The sequence below is a fragment of the Denticeps clupeoides genome, chromosome 19, assembly GCF_900700375.1.
Source record: "Denticeps clupeoides chromosome 19, fDenClu1.1, whole genome shotgun sequence".
Lineage (NCBI taxonomy): Eukaryota > Metazoa > Chordata > Actinopteri > Clupeiformes > Denticipitidae > Denticeps > Denticeps clupeoides.
The window spans coordinates 19,183,646-19,209,067 of record NC_041725.1 but is presented as its reverse complement, the minus strand read 5'-3'; the positions used below and the strand labels follow the sequence as shown (position 1 = coordinate 19,209,067).

The 25,422-nt window shown below is 48.9% G+C and overlaps 3 protein-coding genes across 3 annotated transcripts; 1 reads left to right on the top strand and 2 right to left on the bottom strand.

Annotated features, from left to right (window-relative positions):
- Positions 1-8: 8 nt before the first annotated feature.
- Positions 9-1,563, bottom strand: LOC114769361 (regulator of G-protein signaling 21-like). The gene is made up of 5 exons (XM_028962298.1): positions 1,387-1,563; positions 1,245-1,304; positions 1,107-1,171; positions 864-1,030; positions 9-784 (listed from the first exon to the last, which is right to left on the bottom strand). Exons 1-5 carry the CDS (start codon positions 1,443-1,445, stop codon positions 593-595), a joined length of 543 nt encoding a protein of 180 aa, XP_028818131.1. The 5' UTR covers positions 1,446-1,563; the 3' UTR covers positions 9-592.
- A 2,941-nt stretch (positions 1,564-4,504) lies between these two features.
- LOC114769343 (platelet glycoprotein V-like) lies at positions 4,505-6,896 on the bottom strand. The gene is given in 4 exon segments (XM_028962275.1): positions 4,505-5,371; positions 5,374-5,757; positions 5,760-6,446; positions 6,778-6,896. Coding segments are annotated over 3 exon segments (1,899 nt in total). The 5' UTR covers positions 6,439-6,446; positions 6,778-6,896; the 3' UTR covers positions 4,505-4,535.
- A 3,875-nt stretch (positions 6,897-10,771) lies between these two features.
- On the top strand, positions 10,772-24,977 carry LOC114769352 (coiled-coil domain-containing protein 50-like). The gene is given in 12 exon segments (XM_028962286.1): positions 10,772-11,048; positions 13,922-13,984; positions 16,752-16,881; positions 18,167-18,257; positions 18,508-18,610; positions 22,046-22,185; positions 22,474-22,527; positions 22,764-22,868; positions 22,949-23,013; positions 23,015-23,026; positions 23,104-23,204; positions 24,549-24,977. Coding segments are annotated over 12 exon segments (939 nt in total). The 5' UTR covers positions 10,772-10,993; the 3' UTR covers positions 24,569-24,977.
- The last annotated feature ends 445 nt before the right edge of the window (positions 24,978-25,422 follow it).

The window sequence follows — 25,422 nt, the reverse complement described above, 5'->3', positions numbered from 1 at the left end:
GAAATCCCCTGTTAACGCGTTGCAACGGGCGAATCGCTGGACGCTGTCCCCCAACGGGGGACGCCTGTTTGCCCAGATTATTACGTGCATGGAAGCTGAAGGCCTGTCCTGGAAAACGACGAGCAGGATTCATCCTCGTGGCTAAAAGGTCCGTTTCCTCTTTTGTCACCCGGCGTCACCGGTCTGAGGCCCGTCGAGTCACTGTGACGAATGGAGGAAGCCGCGCTTTTCCGGACCAAGACGGGCTTTTATTGCGAAATCTGCACACGCTGGATATGTCAGCGTCCAGCCGGTGGTGGTGAAGAATAAATAAATAAAGTCTACGTGGTCGTTCCGTTTATCGCAATGTGCACGTCCTGCGTTCTGGAGGCGATTACACCGTGGGCAGCTCTGGAAAGCGCCGGAAGGCCGTTATCGGCCGCTGCAGGAAACACGGCCGTGGCGAGGTCCCGATCATCACTACCTTCAAAACGTTCGTCCTTCCTGAGGCCCCACAGACGTTCTATTTGGAAGTGGATCCACGTTATTTTGGAGGCTCCTCGCCAGAACCTCTCTAGAAGTTCCAGTTCTGTCCGTCTCTGGTCTTCCTGCTTCAGCCCCTGATGGCGGCGTCGGCGGCGAGCGACTCCAGCAGGGTTCTGTACATGTCTGACCTGAGGAACCGTGGGTAAGAGTCACGCTCCATCAGCCCGTAGACGATCTTCTGGGCCTCGTCGAAACAGCTCACCGTTGGGTCCTTCACGTTCCTCCTGATCTGCTCACGTGTCTGGTAATCGATGTTGATCTGCGGCAGGGAAAAAAAGGTGAGGAGAGCGGTTCCGTCACAATCTACTCTCATGCCAAGGTTCCAAACCCTAAAACACCTCTTTAGGAGACTCGGCTTTAATGAACTGCTCGTAGATCCTCTTGGCCCTCAGCATCATCCGGAAGGAAGATTTGGTTTTCTTGTAGTCCTCGCAGGTCAGCCAGAATTCCATGTTCTCGTCGCTGAATTCCGATTTCAGGAACGTCCTGAATGAAGCCAGCCCATCTGTTGGGAAGGAAGCGTTAGAACCGTCCACCGTGGCTTTTCCGCACGAGGCGATCGGGACGTTTTAAACGCTTACACTTGGACTGGAGGAGCTCCTCCAGGGACTTGGACCACTGCTGCGTGTCTTCTAACGTCAGCCTGCTGCAGGGCGGGAAGAAGATTTTAATGCTCGTCACCTGCAAATACGTGGTCCTTGTGCTCCAGAGGTCCTCACCTCTCCGGTAGCGTCGGGTGGGAGAACATGCCCTGCAGGCGGCACATGAAGTTCTTCCCCCTACGAACAGAGCAGCACAACACATGGGGCATGGTGTGGAAGGAGATGACGACCAGGACGAAGGTGAAGTGAAGGAACTCACAGGTTGTTCCTCTCCATGCTGGGCGGCTCGGTCAGGGCTCGCGTGGCCGGGCTGGGCATGATAAGGTGGCGGCGGAGACCCAGGGACGTGCTGCGTCTGCGGCTCAGACGGGTCCCCTCTGCTTTTTATACCCGGCAGCGCGGCGGACGGTTGGTGACAGACATCCGAGAAGAAGAAGAAAAAAAAGAGGAAGCCCCCCTCTCTCTCTCTTCTCTTTCTCTCTCTCTCTCTCTCTATCCCTCTCTCTCTTTCTCGGTGTCTCCCTGCCTTTCCTTCTCCTTTCCAGTCGTCTGTCCGCCTCGTGCACACCCCTCCCTGTTCTTCCTCCCTCCTCCCCCACTCTGTTTTCAGGGCGCCAACGGACCCGAGTCGCCGACAAGCAAATCACCTGCTCTGCACAACGGAGCCGGACCGTTTCCAGAACCGCCAGAGGCCCTTCTTCTTTCACCAGAAATCCCGTCTGCTCGTCCCGGCGGGTGGGGCTTAAGCACCTGGACTGGAGTCTCCTGTCGATGCCACTGACCCCTGTCCAGCGCCCGCTTTGACCAAAGATGGCTACGTGCTCCGGACCGCGGCCCGTGGCCCGTGGCCGTGCGGCTACTTCCACATATAGGCAGCGGGCGTCCGGCCACGTGTCTGTCTGCCATGGCAACGTTTGTGGTCGGAGGAAAACACGAGACGATTCCTCACCGTCCTGCTTAGTAATGCAACATCTGCCACCCATGGCATCCTGCGGCAGCCTCGGCCCCGGGCTGCGTTACTCACGTTACTCACATTACGCCGCGCATGACATGTTAGGAATCTGTAGACCGGCGCAAATACGTTTTTTTTCCGTCAGCAAGAGGAAGCGACGGATCTGAGGCTTATTCCATCCAAGTGATGCTCCCCTCGCACGAGGGTAGAAATGGACCTCATCATGGATGCATCACGATGCAGACGTGGGCCATTCTACCGTTCATACCATAATGACGTTGCTCGGTGCCGGTAGGGACTGTGGCGGCCTCCAGGTCGGAGTTCGGCCTCGTCCAAGCGGACTTTGGAAACGAATGCCCTCTGAACGCCATGCGCCTTACTGCGCTTTGTAGCTGCGTGCGATTGCCGTTCACTCGTCGCAGTTCAACGCCCATCCGGCTTTCGGTAGAAATTGATGCAGCGTTGGTTTGGTGGTTATACTCAAGAGGATGAGTTGAATGACAACGTTTAGAGCGTTGTTCCGTGGTGATGAGATTACTTTCCTAACAAGGACTCACATTCATTGCCATCCTTCACGCTTCATGACGCCCAAGCCTGTAAATCCGTGGGTGGAATATTTTGGACATTTTGCCGGATATTCTTGGGCCGGCCAGATTACCTTTTAAAGACTTGACTCTGAGAAAAGGTCAGAGGTCAATTTTGTCAATTTGCATGTTCTGTGACACGGTTACTCACAGCGCTCAGAGTAATAAAACTTCATAAATCATGTACCTGTTTACACTAACGGAATCTATTTCTCATCCTAATTCTGTATTTAGGAACACAGTGGAGCACTGAGGAACCCTCATTCTAAAGGGACAGCCAGGTAATAAACGTCCCTTTCCCTAAACCCCTATTCCTCCAAAAAATATAAATGAATAAAAAACAGGGCAAACATTCACATTTCATTTTTCATTAACAGTGAACTTAGAATTTAGTTAATGTTTGCAAAAAAAAGCATTTGTATTTTTACTATTTAATTTCCAAATTGCAAATGGTCCATTTCAGTCATTTTGAGTATTTCTTTGCCATTTTCGGGAAATTGTCCTTTTTAACATAAGTGTGGCGATTAAGTCAGCGACAGTCGTGTCACTGGATTAATCTTCAGCCAGAATCTCAGACAAAAAGGATGTTCTCTTGCACTCTGCACACTTTCACTTTCCGTTCTTCTAACCGACTGCTGTCACGTTGCACCAGATCACCAGCGCGTTGCTCTTTCTCACTTGAAATGTGTGCGTCTCGTTGTTGCAAAAGTCAAGTTCTGTGCTGATTTTCACTGTTGACCTATGACCCCTAGAAGCTATTGTGATGCTATTGTTTTTATTCACATTTACGGCATTTACCAGACGCCCTTATCCAGAGCGACTTACAGTCAGTAGTGACGGGGTCAGTCCGCCCCTGGAGACACTCAGGGTTAAGTGTCCTGCTCAGGGACACGGTGGTAGTAAGTGGGGTTTAAGTGTGTTACCCTATAGGCTACTACCACCCGGTTGTTGACAATCTGAGACAAAATCTCCTCTCATGATTAACTGTTATTTTTAAGAAAATATATGTTAATAGCGACTGGGTCACGGTTATTTTTTTTTATTCATTCAGGCTCATTTACGGTAAAAAACATGCAGAATGATGTCTGAATCCAGACACTGTAGTGTCATTTACTGGACGATTAACAATGTCACTATGAATTTTTCGCTAGTATGATAGGAAGTACGGATGAAACGTCACACCAGTCACACAAGGGCTGCTGTTTTATTAAGGGGACGTGGTCACCGGAAAGGAGCAGTGGGAGTGGCACAGGCGGGTGAGTAATGTCAAGCAGACTGAGGAAAACTTCCACTGATAAGCACAGACTGCCATGAGCCATTCGGCCCGGATCACTTATAGCTCAGAGCAAGTGGCACTTCCGCTACCGCCGTGCTGCACGTCCCTCTGTCACTTCGGCCTGCATCACTGTCCAGGTTCTTCACCATGTTCTGGCTCACGAGTGGCAGTAATGCAATAATTACTCACAAGAATCGCGGCTGTCTGACATTTGCAAACTCCTCTCTCAGGCTTTGATGCACCATGACACGTTTGGTCCTGTGACATGTCAATCATTATTTCTCTCTGTGTGTAATTCAGCAGGAGGCATGGAAATAAGACAAGGCTACGAGCTCATTAGGAACTTCATCTTCATGTTTTTTGTCAGATTTGTAGGAAATTAGGTCTTTCCACATGGGCAACAGCAAGCATACAACATTCTCCAACGGGCATTTGTACTTCTACAATAAAGTCGGCATAAAATTGATTGAAATACATAGAAACAACTTGTTTTAAAGTCAGAATTATTCTATATGCGATAGGAACGATACCCGTTGGCTGACATTTTATTGCATTGATGCTTGAGGAGCTCCTCGTCGGAATGTAAAACGTTGTGATCACAGACTGTCCCGTACCACCCGTGCTTTTTCCCGCCCAGAACATTTCACCACATGTACCAACGCCTGGTGCAGGCGGACCAGCGCGAACACGCTGGCCAGGATCAGGGCCGCGCCCGCGAGCAGCAGCACCACGTGAAGGGTCAGCAGGAACTCTCTGTAGGTCCCGCTGGCCGGGACGCTCCACAGGTAGACCCAGCCTCCCAGGTGATTGTTGTGGATGATGTCTGGCCCACTTTCAAGAACCAGTTTGCTGGAGAAATATCGGGTGGAGATCTCAGCGTTGCTCAGAGGAGGTGGAGATGTTGGTGTCGGCCGTAGGTGATCGGAGAAGGCGGAGGATGAGGTGTGTGCAGTGGGTGTGTCAGGAGAGTGATTCGAAATAGCTGCAAGTGTTGAAGTTGTCCAATGGGGACTTGACGTTACAGAGGTTGGGTTGTGCACTGGGGTGGCGACGGAGCCCTGACTTGTGGTGACACGAACTGCTGGAGACGTGGGACATGGAACGTGCCTCACAGACGCCACAGAGATGTTTTGTAATTCAAAGGGTTCCTGGCACGTTGGATCATCTAGGATGTGGTTTTCATGGTCCCGAATCCAGTCTAGCATGCCTGCAGTGCTGCACGTACAGTCCCATGGGTTTCCTCCAAGGGTCACGTTCTGCAGGGCACTCCGGTTGTTCATCTTTAGCGTGAAGATGTTAGCCGGGAGGGAGCGAAGGCGGTTCTCGTGTAGCTGGATGCTCTGCAGGTTTGAAAGGTTGTAGAAGATGTGCTCGGGCAGAGCCCGAAGCCGGTTGTTGTTGAGGAGCAGGACTTGAAGGTTGGTCAGGTGAGGAACAGTTGAGGATGTAGGTTCTCCAGGTTGTTGTATCTCAGAGAAAGTTTCTGCAGGTTGGGCTGGCAGCAGAACAGGTCTCTGGGCAGGTCTCGAAGCTCTGAGTTCAGATGAAGATTGAGGCTCTCAAGTCCGGTCATGTTGGCAAACAGGTTCCATGGGACTGTGGTCAGCTTGGTTCCATACAGGTAGAGCTCCTTCAGCTTCGGCATGTGACCAACCAGCTGGTCTGGCAGGAAGAGCAGTGGGTTTTTAAACAGCGTGAGCTTGGTGATGTCAGGCAAGTGGTAGAAGGTCCTCTCCGGGACGTTCTGAAGAGCATTCGATGAAAGGGTCAGGGTTGAGAGTTCAGGCGTGAAGAAAAAGAGGCGCGGGGGAGGCTCTGGATCCGGTTGCTGTGGAGCTTGAGCTCACGGAGCTCGGCCAAGCCGTCAAAAGCACCGGCCTCCAGTGTCTGCAGCCGGTTGCTGTAGATCATCAGGTGCTGGAGGCGCGCGAGTGGGTGGAACAGGGCCGGCGGCAGACGGGCGAGAAGATTCCTCCCCAGGTTCAGGAAGCGGAGACTCCCGAGGCTCCGGAAGACGTCGGCGTCCAGGTACGTGACGCTGTTCCTGCTGACGTCCAGCTCCGTCAGGTTGACCAGGCCCTCGAAGAGCATTCGGTCGATGCTGGTAATCTGGTTCCCGTCCAAGTGCAGCTCCTCCAGGAGAGACAGGCCCATGAAGACCGGGCTCGGCAGGCTGGAGAGGTTGTTCTCCGAGAGCTTGATGGAGCGGAGCTGCTGAGACTGGCCGAAGGCCTGCGGGTGCAGGGCGTCCAGGCCGCTGTGGGTCACCGCGAAGCGAGTGATGAGGGGGAGCCGCGCCAGCTCGTCCTTGCCGAGGGCCCTCACGTGGGTGGCGTGCAGGATCAGGTGATACGTGTGGACGGGCATCGGCGACGGAATATCGGCGATGCTTCCGGTGCACATCACCGCCCCGTTCTTGTTGCACGTGCAGCCGGCAGGACACTCAGCACGGACCAGCTGGGGCGCCAGCCAGAGCGCCAGGACGAGGCCGAGCGCCATTTCATCAGCTGCCCAGCACAAAAAATACAAACCATTACAGCGAAAAAATGGTTCTGAAAGAGGTCATAAATGGGGTTGGAATGTGTGCTAAAACTCCACCATACCGCTATACGATATGATATTACTGCAAGAACAATATGTTCTAAAATTCATACGTGAAACACACACCAACAGACTCAAACAAAAACGGCTCATCGGGAAAGTTCATTATGAAAACTTCACCATACATCACTCTACGACGACCAACAATTAAAATGCATTCGTTGCCCTGGTGACAAACTAATAGCTATATCGCAATGCCACATTAGATTTTCCGAAGGCTCGTTTTGCCGGACCCACCTCTCAAGTTGAAATTCAGCGCCGAGTGACTTGAAGAGAAACGGCTCGTGTTTTATGTGTCCCAACAGGAAACATGTCGCCATCGCACATATGCCTGCATCCACTACGATAACCAGATAGGACTAATATGAATAGACAGACGACAGCGCACTTTGGCACACAGCATCATCGAGAACTTTAATGAAGCTGTGAACCAGAAGACCCAGGTTCAAAACCCACTTACTACCATCGTGTCCCTGAGCAGGACACTTAACCCTGAGTGTCTCCAGGGGGGGACCGTCCCTGTAACTACTGATTGTAAGTCGCTCTGGATAAGGATGTCTGGTAAATGCCGTAAATGTAAATGTAAGCGAGCGTCTGCGGGGAATTGTTGGAGACTCGGTAAGGACCCCATGCATTCACCTGCACCGCCTGCTCTACCTCAGGCCGCCATCGCTGGCCTCGGCCGTGGAGTGACGCCTCCGTGCAGATGCCACTCGCAGGCCGCCTGCTCGTCGGAGATACAGTGCGGCGGGAGCAGCCAGTCACTCAGACGGAAACTGAACATCTGATTAATCGCAGGGGACTCAACTGTCACAATTTTGGCTTTTCTAAATGTAAATGCTATATTTATACTTTCTGATGTGCCTGAACCCTTACAAACAGCTGATCTAGAACACCGTGTTCCTTATCCACGATGCCACCTGGTCGGGTCCCATACACTCTATACCAGCACTTTACTGTTTATTGCACATTACGTATATCATGTGTAACCTGACTGTATTATGTATAGTTTTACTGTATACGCTATTGCTCTGTGCTGTAAATTGCATTGAGCTGCTTGAGAGACACCAACAGCCAGAACCAAATGTGTGTGTTACTTTACTTTACTGTACTTTACTTTACTTTATTTAGCAGACGCTTTTATCCAAAGCGACTTACAGGAGGAAGACACCAGCAATTCTCGTTCGATTTCTATAGGATTTAAGTTTACAAAACTAAGAGCCCTGATAAGGCCTAACTTGTCAGAAAAGAGCATGCTCGGAGATTGTTAGGTGCTAGATGAAGAAAAAATTATAATGTGTGTGTGTGTGTGTGTGTGTGTGTATATATATATATATATATATATATATAGTATTGTTTTGTGCAATGTGTACGCATGTGCGTGTGTAAGTGTTAAAATACTTGACAAAGGATTCTGGTTTTAAAAATCCGATAAATATCCGATTTTTGTGTAAAGTGCCAGGCCATCTTCTGTTCCGTCGCCATCGGACATCTGCCCTTGGCTGTGAAACCTGCGGCACTCGACATGTCGGGACACCTGTTGGATTTTGACCACTAGGTGGAGGCAATGAATGCCCTATGTGCTGCAGTGTAGCTCCGCCCACTGCATCATTTTGAAAAACGCTACAGAGCGGGCATAGATCTGGGACAGGGCGTGGTCACCTGATCCACCCAGAGACATTCACCTCTAATTAATGAGGGTTTTCTTCTGTTTTCTGTTCTGTTCTTCTGTTTAATTCATTTAAATATATGAGTCTATCACAGAACCATTTTCAAAACTCAAGACTTCCTCTTTAGAGAATATTTAGATGAACTTGTAACCTTCTTCTTGTCTGACTTCTGTATAGAAACTAGAACAGAGTGAATAAAAAGATTGTATTCATAGTTGGGGGTCCTAATGAACCAGAACTGACCACTTCATCCATGGTGACATGGAAGCACGTTGTAAGTCCCTCTGGATAAGGGCGTCTGGCAAATGACATAAATGTAAATATAAATGTAAATGTCAAAATCAGTAAATGGGTCCATGCATCAGATCCAGATATAAAAAAGCAGCAGCAGCAGCAGCAACATTGTCTCTCAGCTTTTTATTGATGCTTGAAAAATAAAAAGTTGCAGAATTTTTATAGACAACAATATTTACAGTTTAAGAAAGAGGTTGTGTATTTTTTTACAGTACCACCAATGCAAAGAACAAAACCATCAGTGATATGCAGATTATGCGTATAAACAAAGTCTTTTCATTTAAAAAAGAAACGAGGGGAGGGAGGGGAAGAGCGATTGCTATTTGGACTGATTATCTAGCTGGTGGGCAACGGAGAGAGAGAAGAAGCTTCCAGTAGGGTCCGGTGCTTCAGACGCAGTACTTCCAGAAGCAGCCTACAGACAAACGAAAGGCGTTTTAACTTTAGACCGAGGAGAAGATGTAGACGAGCACCACACTCACCTTCGGCTCGCTTCCCGGGTCTGTTCCCCAGCCGCTCTGAGGCCATCTCCCTCTGCAGCTCCAGCTCTTGTTTTAACGCCTCCAGCTGGAAGGGGGAGAAGGTTTCATTTGAGGTCAGGGCTTCATTAAATCGAACCCAACCCCACAAAGAACGGATTCATACCTCCTCCAGGTCTGCTACCCTGCTGGCCAGTTCCAGACCTGGAAGGAATCGGGTTTAAAAATTCAGCATCATATCCATCATATAGGTCATGTGGAGCCGAGATGATGCCTTACCAGCAGCATCGTGCCGCTCTGCAGATGCCACGTTTTTACGCAGCAGCAGCGCCAGGATCTTGTTCTGGACGTCTGTTTCGTCGCCCGGGTGAAAGATCTGGCTCCCTGTGATGGAGGAAAACGGCTTGAATATGAGTTTTGAGCGATGGAAATGGTGGCTTCGTGGCGAGTCCGCTCACCGCGGGCCAGGGCGCTCCGGGCCTCCACGCCGACCAGCCCGTGCAGGAGCAGGATGAGCAGGAATCCGGGGAGTACGTGCGCAGAGCCGATCGTGTCCATCGCACCCGCAGAAACGGTCCCAGCAGGCGTTGGCCTCGTCCGTCCCAGGCGTCTTCTGGCCCGGCCCCGGCGCCGCCCGCACTTTTAATCTCACCGGGGCGGGGGGGGAGGGGACCAGGGTGATGCCTTCAGATCAATAGGTGACACGAGGCCGTAAACCCTGTCACTCTAAGTGCAACGGGAACGGGAACGCCATCGCCCCATCACGGTGATTGATATCGTCCCGACAGAGCGCGGGCCTGAATGACGCATGCCAGGAGAGGCCATTTGTTAGTTGGAGATCTTGGCACGTCCATCATGTTTTCTTTTACTTTAATTAGCGGGGACAAGACGGACGCCTCGCCGGGGATCTGAAGATCTGCAGCGTTATCTCGACCCGGACCCACGCCTGACACAACCGCTCACGTCAAGCTGCGCCCGACCTTGGAAACGAGGATCGAAGCATTTTAAACGGTTCAAAATGTAAAAAATACATAGAATGTTACGCTGCGCGCAATTTGCTTAACCAGTTACACGCTGATCAGATATTGATTTGCATAAAGCGATTATTGCAGAATCTCGTGAAACTGTGACGCGATGTGTGTGGACAAGGAGACTCTGAGCTGCAATACAATATCGTTCTCCATCTGAAGACTTGTTTTATTTTACAGAGTTGGGAGAGACGAAAACTGTAATGCCCATATGGAGACATTTATCAAAGGCCCTTATCCAGTCACTAGTGACGGGGACAGTCCACCTGGAGACACTCAGGGTTCAATGTCTTGCTCGTGGACACAATTTTACATTGATCCTATTTACCAGACGTCCTTATTCAGAGCTTCTTACAGGCAGAAGTGACGGGGACAGTCCATCTAGACACAATGAGGGTTCAGTGTCTTCCTCAGGGACACATTTTTAAATTTACCCCATTTACCAGACGTCCTTATCCAGAGCTTCTTACAGTCAGTAGTGACGGGGACAGTCCCCCTGGAGACACTAAGGGTTCAGTGTCTTGCTCGGGGACACAATTTTCCATTGACCCTCCTGGCCACAGTGAGGGTTCAGTGTCCTGCTCAGGGACACGATGGTAGTAAGTGGGGTTCGAACCTGGGACTTTGTGGTTTTACCCACCAGGCTACGAGACGCACCAGTTAATCCCAGGCCTCTTTATTTGTGTGGACTGTCTCTTTAAGACGGGACTCCGTGTTATTTTAGAACGGTCTTATTCTCAGTTTCGTTCGTGTGGCCTCGAAGTCGCAGGTTCGAATTCCACCAACCGCCGCCGTGTCCCCGGTGACAGTAAATGTCGCCACGTCCTGCGCGGGAGCTAAACGGGGTTTGGCCCACGCCGCGCTCCGTAGCTGGGTGAAGGTGCGCTTCCTCCGGGCCCGGGCCCGGGCTCAGCTCCAGATCAACCCGCCTCTCCGGACCCCGCGGCGGCGACCTCGGACGCGAACTGTCGCCGATTTCGACATGGCCGAGTTCAGCGGCGTGATCGACAAGTCCCGGCTGCCCCGAGTCAAGGAGGGTGAGTTTCCACGCAAAATACGCAAATGAAACGAATCTCGGTTTCTGTGGTCAACGCGGCTTCGTTGTCGTTTCATGTCAGAACCTTTTTTTATTATTATTTTAAAAAAGAGACTTCAACATTGTGCCGGCCAGTGTATTAAAAAAGAAAATAAATAACCTACATAATAATAGTAATAGTAATAATAATAATAATAAAGCAGGAGGCCAAAATGCTGCGTTCAGCTTCACCTGCCATCGGTTCCAGCTGTTAGCGTCCGGCTAGCCGGTTAGCATCTGCCGCCACGGTCCCGTTTTTATTCCTTATTCTCTTTATATATATATTTATATTAAAATATCTTATTTATCCGCAGCACACGGCAATACGTGCTGGTCCAGAATCCACAACTGCGCCTCGGTCTTTTATTTTTTATTTTTTAAACGTTTTTGGTCGGAATAAAACCTTCATGTTCAGTCGAAGTGCGCGTTTCACTGTTCGATTCCGACTCTTTATAAGAGTCACGATTTTCGACGCCTCGTAAGAAGGTCCTGAACGGCCCGATCAGAGAGGTTCTTTTTACTCACTTTCTGAAAATGAATGTGTGAATGAATGCGTTCCAGGGGGGTGGATGATGGAAAGTCGGTGTGGTGGCCGTGGTGGCTTTTTTGGGGGGTTTTGTGTGGGTACTACAGACTCTGATTGGAATTAGAAGCTCATTAACGTTACACACACATTTTATGTTTTATGTTAAAGACGTACAAGTGTAGTATTTGGTTATGTTTGCAATATTTGCATATTGGTGCATTGTTTACTTGCAATATTTGCAATACTGTGGTCTGTAGCTGTCGCTAAAGCAGATCACACCGCGTACGACTGTGTATGTGACTAATAAAATTAGAATTTGAGGTTAAAAGCCGAAAGGTTGCAGCAGGGACGTTCTCGGCGGTGCATTTCGCTTGTTTGTCTCCTCGCACGATGCACCCCGTGGGAGGAGATTATGTGATTTGCCGTCTGTCTTTATCTCCATCTGAAGATCCGCGGCCTTCTCTTTCTCTCTTTCTTTCTTTTTTTTTTTTTTTTTTTTGGCCTTGTCTCTGTATTTACTTTGCGGCGGGGGGTGTGTTTTGTAACCGCGGCTGAAGATCGTACGCTCTCTGGAGCGTGGACGGCGGCCAGCTGGGCCCGCGGCCCGGGCAGAAGGCGCTCCACTTAGTTCAGCCCGTGCGCCATATGGCGCCGAATTCCGGATCAGCACAACAACACTGTCACCGTCACGATCGCCATCGTCACAAGCCGCCTCCGCCCCGGCTACAACGCCGCATTCCAGCCCGACAACTCGGTCATCTTGACGTTCGGCCCGGCTAGGGATCTGTGGCCCGTCTGCAAGTCCTTCTTACATTCACATTTACGGCATTTACCAGACGCCCTTATCCAGAGCGCCTTACAGTCAGTGGTTACAGGGACAGTCCCCCCCTGGACACACTCAGGGTTCAGTGTCCTGCTCAGGGACACGATGGTAGTAAGTGGGATTTGAACCTGGGTCTTCTGGTTCATAGGCGAGTGTGTTACCCACTAGGGTACTAACACCCAGTATTTACAGGGACAGTCCCCCCCCTGGACACACTCATTTACATTTACAGCATTTATCAGACGCCCTTATCCAGAGCGACTTACAATCAGTAGTTACAGGGACAGTCCCCCCCCTGGACACACTCAGGGTTAAGTGTCCTGCTCAGGGACACGATGGTAGTAAGTGGGGTTTGAACCTGGGTCTTCAGGTTCATAGACGAGTGTGTTACCCGCTAGGCTACTACCACCCAGTAGTTACAGGGACAGTCCCCCCCTGGACACACTCAGGGTTAAGTGTCCTGCTCAGGGACACGATGGTAGTAAGTGGGGTTTGAACCTGGGTCTTCAGGTTCATAGACGAGTGTGTTACCCGCTAGGCTACTACCACCCAGTAGTTACAGGGACAGTCCCCCCCTGGACACACTCAGGGTTACCTACCACCCTTCTTCCTCATCCGCTCATCTGTCCTCGTTTATTAAAAAAAAAAAAAAAAAAAATTAATCAAACTATCAGACAGATTTATAAAAAATGGCTCTTTGTTTGGTTCTTTTCTCGATTAGAGACTCGACCGCAACCGTCTGACGCCACGGCAACCTAAACAACGTGGTGTTGTGAGCTGATACGTGATACCGGTCCTCGTTCCCGTCTCCCTTGCCGCGGTGACGTTTTTAACACCCGGAGAGCCGCTGGCGAACTGTGGCGCCGCGCTCGCCGCCCGGGTTTGATAAGAGGATTGCGGTCGATGCTGATTGGCCGCTGCCTTCTGACCCGGCTGCGCGTGTGAGATTGATGCCGAACAAAAGACTTTTGTCCCGGCTGAGAGTTTGATAAGAACGTTGGAGGCCGAAACACCCAAATCATTCTAATATCATCATCATCATAATAATCATTCGATGCCTGGTTAACTAGACGAATAACCACTTCACCGTACGTAAATTGTGGAAGTTCTTCTCCGCACATCTGTTTCCTGGTACCAAGACTGTTTGTTTCGGTTCCTTCTCTCTCTTATGAATAAACTCCGCCTCTCTGGGCTCTTCAACCGTATCGGGATGCAATGGAATATTATTTGGTGTTTAAATCAATGACAGTGTGAACACGTATAAAGTTTGGCTGCGTAATTTAATACAATAATCTGCGTCGCTGTAAAACGCGGTTTTCCCTCGTATGAACATGTAGCATATTGTCATCTGTTTTAATCACAATTTTAATTTCGTTTTATTTCAAAGTTCACATTTAACCGGCACCAAGCCGGCTGCCTCGTGCTTCCACCTCTGGATTTTGCTTTATTGTTAATTAGATCCTCCTTGTCGCATTTGTCTCTGCAGTTTGCCGGGATTTTGCCGTGCTGGAGGATCACTGCCTGGCCCACAGTCTTCAGGAACAAGAGAGTGAGTCCGTTTGATGCTTTTCCACTTGTTTAATTTAAATTTAGAGCATTTACCAGACTTACAGTCAGTAGTTACAGGGACAGTCCCCCCCCTGGAGACACTCAGGGTTAAGTGTCCTGCTCAGGGACAGGATGGTAGTAAGTGGGGTTAGAACCTGAGTCTTCTGGTTCATAGGCGAATGTGTTACCCGCTAGGCTACTACCACCCAGTAGTTATAGGGACAGTCCTTCCCTGGAGACACTCAGGGTTAAGTGTCCTGCTCAGGGACAGGATGGTAGTAAGTGGGGTTTGAACCTGGGTCTTCTGGTTCACAGGCGAGTGTGTTACCCCACTAGGCTACTACCACCCAGTAGTTACAGGGACAGTCCTTCCCTGGAGACACTCAGGGTTAAGTGTCCTGCTCAGGGACAGGATGGTAGTAAGTGGGGTTTGAACCTGGGTCTTCTGGTTCATAGGCGAGTGTGTTACCCACTAGGCTACTACCACCCAGTAGTTATAGGGACAGTCCCCCCTGGAGACACTCAGGGTTAAGTGTCCTGGTCAGGGACACAATGGTAGTAAGTGGAGTTTGAACCCGGGTCTTCTGGTTAATAGGCGAGTGTGTTACCCACTAGGCTACTACCACCCAGTAGTTATAGGGACAGTCCTTCCCTGGAGACACTCAGGGTTAAGTGTCCTGCTCAGGGACAGGATGGTAGTAAGTGGGGTTTGAACCTGGGTCTTCTGGTTCACAGGCGAGTGTGTTACCCCACTTGGCTACTACCACCCAGTAGTTACAGGGACAGTCCTTCCCTGGAGACACTCAGGGTTAAGTGTCCTGCTCAGGGACAGGATGGTAGTAAGTGGGGTTCGAACCTGAGTCTTCTGGTTCATAGGCGAATGTGTTACCCGCTAGGCTACTACACCCAGTAGTTACAGGGACAGTCCTTCCCTGGAGACACTCAGGGTTAAGTGTCCTGCTCAGGGACAGGATGGTAGTAAGTGGGGTTCGAACCTGAGTCTTCTGGTTCATAGGCGAATGTGTTACCCCACTTGGCTACTACCACCCAGTAGTTACAGGGACAGTCCTTCCCTGGAGACCTGGGTCTTCTGGTTGGACTGTGTTACCCGCTAGGCTACTAGCGCCCAGGTTTAATGGCCAGGAAGCTGCCGGTTCGGTTTTTCTGTCCTCGTCTGAAGGATTATTTGAGCGCCGCTGCGGCTCAAGGTCTCCTTTACTCGAACCCAAACATTTATTATCGCGCCGTTGTTCTTCATATCAGCAAGACGTGAGCTTGTTGTGGACGTGCGTCAGTTCTGCGAAAGATCAGCGTCGGCGGCCTTCAATCCGACGGCCCTTCAGCAGCGTGTCGGGGTCCCGCGGTGTTCCTCGGAACATCAGGAGGGACGTGAATCGCCGCTGCGAACCATAAACGCAGCAGTCGGAGGGTCCGTTGCACTCGTTATTAAACATGTGGCCGGATGTTCCTGAGCAGAAGGTGGACATGGTGGCTTCATGGACCGTGTGCTTCGTGGACCGTAAGGTGGTAGTAGCCTAGTGGGTTAGACACTCGCCTGTGAACCAGAAGACCCGGGTTCAAATCCCACTTACTACCATTGTGTCCCTGAGCAAGACACTTAACCCTGAGTTTAAATACTGATTGTAAGTCGCTCTGATAAGCGCGTCTGATAAATGCTGTAAATGTAAAATGTAAATGAGACGTTTTTTTTTTTTTTTTTTTTGTGGTCGCACATGCGACCATGTCTCCTTCGTAAGGGACGAAGCTCGGCCGCAACATCCTCTGCTGCCACAGAGCAACGCTCTTGTCTAAATTGAGCGTTGGTCCGTATGACCTTCAGTAAAAAGAGAAGTGAGAACCGGAGTCTCTTGATTTAGAGTTCAAATAACTTTTTGGTCACTTTGCTCTGTGGTCACGGAGGAACTTGGTATCTGACCCTTCAAGGGCAGAGCGGCGGTGAATTCACGCTGAATAGCAGGGCCTGCTGACGATCGTACACGTCGATTGTCCACCCTGGGCGTGTCCATTCAGTCCACCGCCACTGTCGTCCTGGGAAACGAGCAGAGTGACCACGATGGCGTCTTCTCTGAAGCCGGTGTCGTTGTGGAGAGGAAGGTTGCGCGGGGTTAGTCGTATGGCGATGGTTTGGTTCTGGCCATTATGGCACAAAGTTAGTGGAAGGACAGAACCTCTTGTTTGTCGATTGCATTTTTCCACGTTTTCATCTTCTTTTGTTCCTTCATGGTCGCTGTTGTGTCTCCTCTGTCTGATTTGAGACCTTGAGAGAGACTAAATAAAGGCCATCTTCCTGTCATAGAGAGAGAGAGAGAAGCCTTCATGTCTGTATACAACATCTGATGGACGACGTGTTAAAGAACCGCGCGTTAGAACCGTTTGTCAAGGACGAACACGCCTGTTGCGGCTGCAATTAACCCGCGTCCATGAAGACGTCTCATTTAAGGCGTGGCCTCGATCGGGCTCGGTTTGGCCTTGAGGAGTGGAACGTGTCACCCGTTGGCCATCTTCTCGGCAGGGTTGGAATGGTCCTGGTGGTTTTAACAGATTGTTCTCCGTTCGACGGATCGATGGGAAGCGTGTGATTCATTACCTTGATGGATTCTTTTTTATTTCCTGTATGTATACGCCAGCGGCGTGACGCGTCTGCAGCCCTTTTATAAATCACGGTGTGTGTCTCACCCCCGTTACGGTGAATGGACAGGATTATTTACACCTTTTTCGTGTGTGTGTGTGTGTGTGTGTCTTCACAGTTGAGAGCCACTTGGCCTCCAACGTCCACAAAAGCCGGCTGGTCCAGAAGGATCTGCAGGTGGCCAAGCGTCTGCAGGAGGAGGAGGACCTGCGAGCCAAAGCCCAGAAAGACCGGCGACACAAGGACATGTGAGACACCAACCCTCCACCACACCTCCACCACACCTCCACCACACCTCCACCAAACCTCCACCACACCTCCACCACACCTCCACCACACCTCCACCACACCTCCACCACACCTCCACCAAACCTCCACCCTCCTCAGAGCCCCAGCAGAGAAACTCGCAACTTGGACCTTTCTTCCCCCGAAGCCCCCCCGCCGGTGTCCAAGCCCAATTCCTTCCTCCACACACACATTAAAAGAATAAAATCATCAATTACAATCTTTTATTAGCAAAAGATAAATAAATAAACTGCATTTGTAGTTTTTTTTCGTTCTTATTCTCCTTGGTTTACACTGCAGGATGTGTACAGTCTGTATTAGCGGCGTAATCGGCCCTAAAGAGGGAAAAGGAGTTTAAAATATAATCGCCCGATGATTGTCTTCAGCAGCGAATCATAACCGGACGTTCGTGTTGGCCGAGCCCGACTACATTTTATAGAAATTTGAGTACGGACCCGACCCGGACCAAGATTTACAGCATGCCGGATTATATAGTTCTGATTATTCTTCTGGGTCTGGTGTGCTGTTTATACATTTAATACAGTTCCCCAGGCTGGTAACCGCTGCTTTTTTTTTTTAAGATCGTGTAGTATCTGCTACTTACTACCTACAGTGTTGGATGGTGATGTTCTGATGGGGGCACGGTTTTACCGACCAGAAGGACCAAACATGTCAATTTAATTCATCATAATGTGGTGCTTCCTTAAAATTGTACATTTAATGATACTGAGAAATGTGTTTCTCCTCCAGCTGTACGCATCTTTATATTGCCGATTATTGCAGATAATTGACCTGCATAGCATCAAATATCACCGGTATTCTAACTGGACCGTTTTACTGCATTTCCCCTGGTTCCTGGTGTTCACTTCCCGGTTTACATTTCAGTGCATATGTGTGTGCATATGTGTGTGCATATGTGTTTGTATATGTGTGTGTGTATATGTGTGTGCATGTGTGTGTGCAGGCGCCACTTTTCTCGTCTTTGTTGCCTTCTGTTGGTTTGTTTTCACACGTTATGAAATTCGATGTAGTTGAGCGGCTGGGCCGCCGCCTTCTTCCCCTGCTGATTTACTTTCTCATTGTGACAAGTCAAGTGGGTCAAGAAGGGTGAAAGGTCACAAGTGAAATTATTATTTTTAACGAAACAACAATAAATGTTTTTTTTTCGTTTGGCATCTTTGGAATAGGTGTAAAAACGATGTCCGCGTTCCTCGGCGTGATGAGCAGGTTTGGTGCGTTTCGTTGCAGAGAGCGCAGCGATAATGAGATGGCTCAGGAGATTCAGGAACAGCTGGTCCGGCAGGCGGAGCAGCAGAGGAAGCAGGAGGAGAAAGATGAGGTCAGCATAGCAGACCACGCCACGCCCCCGCACTATCACGGCCGCCGTTCACGCCAAATCTGTACCGCCGGTTTTCATCGTTGTAACTGCAGATCCCGTTTGGAATCCCTGTGCTGATCACCCATATTGATTCTCAGGACCTTCTTTTCTATTTTTTATTTTTTTATTTTTTTATCTTTGTTTAGAATAATCAGATTCCATGTGCAACGTTTGCCGCACTTTTTAACGCGTTGTCCATGCTCGTGTGCAGGCCATGGCCCGTAAGATGCAGGAGAGGGAGATGAAGGAGGAGAAGAAGCGTCAGAAGCAGCAGGAGGCCAACTTCGAGGAGGAGTACTACGAGGAGAAGGGCGGTGAGTTCTGCGGCGCGTCACCCTCCCGGTATCGGTGTGGGTGTGGTGGGGGAAGGCGGGCGGGGCGGCGTGGTTGGCGAAACTGACGCTAGCTCACGTTCCCTGGCAGCGTTTTATATGAAGTTATATAAAATGTGCCTGATTTAATCCTGCTAGTCCTGTTTCATTCACAGTTTTATTATTACTATTATTGTTAGTTATTTATTTATTTAATTAAAATTGGAACTCATTTACATTTATGGCATTTATCAGACGCCCTCATCCAGAGCGACTTACAATGAATAGTTACGGGGACAGTCCCCCCCTGGAGACACTCAGGGTTAAGTGTCTTGCTCAGGGACACGATGGCAGTAAGTGGGATTTGAACCTGGGTCTTCTGGTTCACAGGCGAGTGTGTTACCCGCTAGGCTACTACCACCCCAACTCTGCCGCATTTTCTGGTTTGTTCTTGTTTTGGTGCATTGCTCTTGTCCTCGATGTCTTGTCGGGAACGTGGTTCTGGACGGTGCGGTTCTGTGGGGGTTTGGATGCATGTGTGATGTAACCCCCGATTGGACGTCCTGCTGCGTGGGCATGTCACGTTTTTCCCGCCTCGTTGTGTTTCTGAGCCCGGAATTCAAGTCTCCCTGTGAGCTCTGTGTGTGGGTGTAATTTGCATTAAATCTTGCGTCCATTTGCTTGTTTTGTGCATCTCTGATTTGTAGTAAACTGATTTGAATCATCTGGTTGTCTTTAGTATGAATTCCCAGCATCCTTAGCCCCCCGCCGTTCATCTCCATGGAAGGTCTCCAGGTGGAATGGCTTCCTTCACAGTCCGGGTCACGCAGCTGCAGGTGCTGAACCTGAGATGTGGGCGGGGCCGGCATTCATTGCAGAGCACAGATTTTTGTTGAGCGCTTTAGTAATCATAGTGATGGACTGTTACGGGTTCTCGATGCTGGATGGACAGGCCCAGGGTTTCCACGGATCCTAAAAAATTGGATTAAGTTCTATTTTACAAAATTAATATATTATTATAACTAATAATCCTTAAATCCGGAGTTTGTCATAAAAATACAGCAGACCCAATAAATCAATTGAAACAAGCCTCCAGTCTGTCAGTAAATCGGCTGGTCACTTTGCGCTGTGCACGTCTAAGTGTGCATGGAAATGAGGGGCGGTCCTAGCCTGTTGGGTGTCCTGTGCAAACCCCCCATGGTTATCACATGATGCTCAGCGGCTGCCGCCGAATCTCCTCCTTGTAAGTCGCTCTGTATAAGGGGCGTCTGGTAAATGCGGTAAATGTAAATATCAAAATCCGCCACAGGAAATGACTCACAAATACCACAAACCGACAATGTTGCAGTCGCCCCCTAGTGGCTAGAAGCAGTACAGATGAAAAAAATAATGTATTATTTAAGATAACTCAATTCATATTGTATTTTAGAAGGCACCTGGCCTTACTGTGTTTGTCGAGAAAAACACTGGTCCCTGGACAAATGTAGTTGAAAGAATGAACGAGCGAAATGCATCCTCTGTGTTTAACAGTCACCCTTGGTGAGCAGTGGGCACCATGACAGGCGCCCGGGGAGCAGTGTGTGGGGATGGGACCTTCATCAAGGGGACCTCAGTGGCACCTTGGTGGTTTGGGATTCGAACCTTCTGATTACGGGACCGCTTCCCTGATGCAGGGCGTTAAATCTGCTGAAAGTGGCCTTAAAAAGTCTTACATTTGTCTTCCTTAAACATCAGGGCAGAATATTTGCAGTTATCAGTAGAAGTGTGTCTCAGTGTGTTGGTTCTAATAAAATGTATTTTAACCTGTGCTGAGACAGGCGGTACGGTTGAAGCGGCCGTAACATAAAGTTCTTCCTGTCCGTGTAAACATTCCGGCACACACGCAGGAATACCAGACATTCCGGTTTGGTGGCATCAGGTGGAACGTGGTCACATGTCCTTGTCGACCTGTTTTTTTGCCTCTCGCACACCTGCAAGTTTTGTTTTTTTTTGTTTCTTCGATGGTGCGGGTTTCTGTAAAGTCACATGATCGACCGCACCTTTTAAACATCGCTGTGCTGTATTTTACAGTGACGTTTTATTGCGGTTATAAACGAATGTGAAACTGTTTGTGGGGGGATTAAACCCCTCGTGGTGTGAAAATGTGGCAGACGGGACTAGTTTCACTATTGCGTTTACATTTTTCACCAAAAAATGCTTTTATTTTAGATCAAAAGGCATTAATTATGGGAATAAGGAAAGCTTGTTCAGTGGCTGTAAATGTAAATAATTGTTCTTGCTGGAAGTACGGCTCGTATCTGGTATTATTTGCTGCTGAGACTTTAACCCACTACCATGTGCTTGTTGTGTTCCCCTCATTTGACTAACCCCGCCCACTCTTTTTCTGTCCCCCTGCGCTGCCTTTCGTTCCGTACTCCACTACCTGTCCCACAACCCACCTTTTCCTGTCTGCCTCTTCCCAGCCCGACGGCTGCCCTCTGACCTCTGTCCGGCGCGGGGGCGAGGTGGACATTATGACCTTGCGTCCCGCTCGGTAGATTACAGCTCCCCCGAGCTCGGCAGGAAGAAGCCGAGCGACGGCCACAAGGCGCGTAAGAGGTACGCGGAGTACGAGCCACCGGAGGCCAGCCGGTCCCGGTACCCGGACAGCTACCCGCTGTGCCCGGCCGGGGCAAAAATGGCGACAGGGGGGCCGCGGTGCTGACCAGCAGCCCCCCGAAAGCCGAGCGAGACACAGCGAATATGAGACGTCTTCAGATCACAGGAGGGGGCGGGGACCGCAGGCAGCCGACGCCCGTCCTGTCGAATCTGAGGCGGTAGTCCGGAAGAAGGAGAAGCCGCCAAGGCCTCCACAGCCTCGCAACCCCCCCGAGAGGGACAAGGACAGACACAGATCCCAAGACAAGAGCCTCTACGAGACGTGGGATCCAGACTGGGACAGACATGGACCCGTGGGACACAGAGGCAGGGACCGATACCGGGGGCGTGAGAGGGAGGGACAGACGCTGACGCCCACCAGGCCATGGTCCGGAAGTGATGGAGAACTGGCCAAGAGGGGACATCACAGGGCCACGTTGGGCCCCAGGGATGGGTCTGAGGAGCCCAGCACCTCCAGGGGCCTGAGGAGAGGGGAGCGGAAAGAGGCTCTGGACCTGGACGAGGACATCCAGAGCGGACGTCCTCACTCTGCGGACCTTTCTTCCCTCTCCCAGTCCCCTAGGGAGAAAGGTAACAGGGTGGTGCTGTGGTTTTCCTGCTGGGTGGCCAGGTGGAGGTGGAGCTTCTTTCTCTTCATCCCTCATCATCACCTGCTTCCTTATCTGGGTGTCCTGATTTGACTCGTTCGGCTGTTGCTTGTGTGGTGGCGGTGGGTCTGTCGCTTCTCGGTTCTGTCCCCCCGTCCCAGACGTCTGCCTGACTACTCCTCCGTCTCTCCAGCTCCCCCTGCAGGGCGGATGGTGCGCGGCGGCGAGTACGGCCTGAGGGAGGCCAGTCAGGGCCTGGCCCGTATGGACCTGCGTGAACAGGAGCTGCGGGACATGGAGGTGGCACGCCGCATGCAGGAGGAGGAGCTAAAGGTGTGTGTGTGTGTGTGTGTGTTAATTAACACGTAAATCATAATGAATAATCATGTCTATAATCGCCTGCAGGGATTTAATACTGTTTTTTGTTTATGTAGAATTAGCCCCTCAATATAAATTTCCCTGCAAAATGTATTCTTTTCACCACATTATTGAGAATTTGGATTTAAATATATGAGTTAAATATTTTATTTGATTTATGTTTTATAAGATTAATGCTCACTGTATATGGCTGTTTGCCCGAACTTGGAGTAAAACGGATGGATTATTTTATTTGCATCCCAGGCCAACCAGCTGGACGTACAAGCGGCTCAAGCTGCCCAGGTGGCTCAGGATGAGGTGGGTTGAGTCCGAGCTCCTCTGGACACTTTACATGATCTGTAACCAGATCTACAGAAGGCTGGTTTATACTGTTGCCACTGATATCGATGTTGGGATTAGCCGAATGCTAAACACTGCAGTTTGAGCTAAACCAGCACTAATACTACTAATAATAGTAATAATACTAGTAATAATAGTAATATTACTGCAAATGAGTAATATTATGTTTTTTTTTTGTTTTTTTTTTCGTGAAGGAAATTGCTCGGTTGTGGATGGAAGAGGAGAAGCGGATGTACAAGAAGTCCCGTGACAAAGAGAAACTGCCCATGGAGAAGAGGAGGCCCGAAGGAGACTGGAAGGTATAAAGCTGAATGAACTGATAAAACTCTTTAAAAATATGTATGAATTAAAAATGTAACTGTGCTTGTGTGTGGTCCAGCCTGCACCAGAGGAGATGATGCAGCCCCGCTCACGAGACGAATACGAGTACCAGAGGGCCCGAAACAAAACCTGCCAGGTACAACACAGAACATTTCCACGTAAACCCAGACCGGTGACCATGTACCAGACCAACAGCTGGAGGTCTGTCCACAGGCCCCCCACTCGCCAACCCATCTACGAGAACATCAGCTACGCCCACCAGGAGTCGCCCTACCCACCCCACCCGGCGTCCAGACCTGACTCTGCCTACAAAGGTCTGTACCACCGCAGTATTTCTACTGATTACTGAAAGTGGAACGTGATCTTTTTCTTTCCTCAGATTTGTAGTTTGTAATACGAATAATATGTTGTATTCACTTTTAATTATAATTTAAGGTGGATCCATCTTTAAAAAATTTTTATGGATTTTATTAGCCTTGGAATTTGTATTGAAACAATGTTTCTGAATATTTTGCTTCTACAATTTTTGCTGTAAATAATATTAGTCAATATTTCACAGTAAAAAGATTTTTAAGGAGGAAAATTTCAAGTAATATTATTCAGCCTGCTCAAATCCAACTCCAATAATGTTTTCTGATTAAACTCCACTAAGCTCAGTTTAAGTTTAGTCATCCATTAAAATGAGCATGTGCTTAATTTCTTGTCCAAGAAGTCAAATGGTAGGAAAGCGGTGGTAGGAACGTCTACATGCTTGGAGCAGTGGGCAGTGCCGAGTAGGTTTTAGTCCAGTGTCGTGGTGCTGATGCTACTGGTCCATTTGAAGATCCCTGAAGCTTCAGCCATTACGGTGGTGGCGGCTGTGGTGACCCTCATCAGCAGCTCATTACCAGGAACCAGGGTCTCAAGTAACCCAGACAGAGACAGATTAAACTCTGGTAGATGTCCGTGGCCACGGCGGACTATCTCGGACAGCCTAGGTGAGATGAGCGATGTAGTATTTGGGGGTTTTAACTTTTATGGAATGCTAAGTTCCGAACATTAGCAGGAAGGTTTGGTCTGTAGCAGAAGCTCGTCCGCCTGCTGAGAACTTGTTGAGAAGTTCTTTGAGCGTAATTCTTCGTTAGGCCAGTACTCTGTTAAGCAGGGACCAGTCTGCGTTGAGCTTTGTATGTAATTTTGTAGTCAATGTGAAATTTTTATTCATTGCCAATGCAGCGAGGACCGAATCGCTGTGACGTTCTTCTCATTCCGGTTAGAATTACATTTCTTGTAATTTATGGTCCTCAACCGAAAAATGTAGTAAGAGCATTCATCGCAAATCTGTACTCTAACCTTGGGTTTACAGAACAGTAAAAGATCCGAATTACATTCAGCAAATCACTAGATATTCTAGTAGAATTAGTCAGTAGTCTATTGTTCACGTTACAGTTTTTCCGCATCATACACGCTGTGAAATATTGCGGAGGAGGAAAACAACGCAGTCTTGCGCAGACAGACGATTCGCTGTTTGTGATTCCCAGATCTTCTGGTTGTACCATATGGTGTTATGAGTCCCATCGGTAATGGCTGAGAGATCTGAATAGATTCCATCTGCCAGCTTTACGTCCAAGTAACGGTATTTCACTTATTTATCCAGTATTTTATTTTTTCCTCGGTAGGTGCCTACTACAGGCAGTGACTCTGGGAGACCCTCTCTGCATCCCCTGTTTCCCCAGAAAGATGAAGATTTAAAGAATTCTGACCAAGTCGAAACAGAAATGGAAATTTCCCCTCAAGTTTCTATGGGACCCATTGAAGCTGATCAATGATGAATTTATTTTAGTTTTTCCTTTTTCTTTTTAAAATTGGCTTCAGCACCCAGAAGAATGAAGGTTGACCTCATGTTATAAATGAGTTGTGAAGCACCATGAAGAAAGTTCTTTGTTTTTATAAATGTTATTTAAATGTTATTTTTCTTTGTACGTGGACTTTAAGTGGAAGGATCAGACCCCGGTGGGAGTCGTGCTGCATGTCATCCCTCCACACGACTGTGGGCGGAGCCTCTGCACCTTGTCATTTTGCTGTCCAACCCAGTCTGCCAGCACGTCCTCCCTTTTTTTTTTTTTTTTTTTTTTTTTTTAATTTTCAACCTTTTTTTAGTCAATATGTGTAAATACATTGCGTAAATACGTCAATAAGTTTTTTTTATTATATATATATATGTGTTTAATTCAGCTGGAGTGCATGAATCAGTGGACCTATTATTATTATTTTTTATTTTTTTTTATATTCATGGCAACAAAGAAAGAGAAATGGAATGCTGGAAGGAGGAACACTGAACGATTGGTCATTCACTGTATATTTATTCATGGTATTATGGAAATTGTAGCCAAAATGTTCAGGTCTCTTAATGTACATCTCTCTCTCATATCTCTCTCAGATTTGATGTTTCCTGTGGGAAATGCTAGCATGCAAGCTAAGGGCAATTTCTTTTCTTTTACTTTTTATAAAACAAGCACAAAATTTATACACTCAAACTATTACTATTGCATG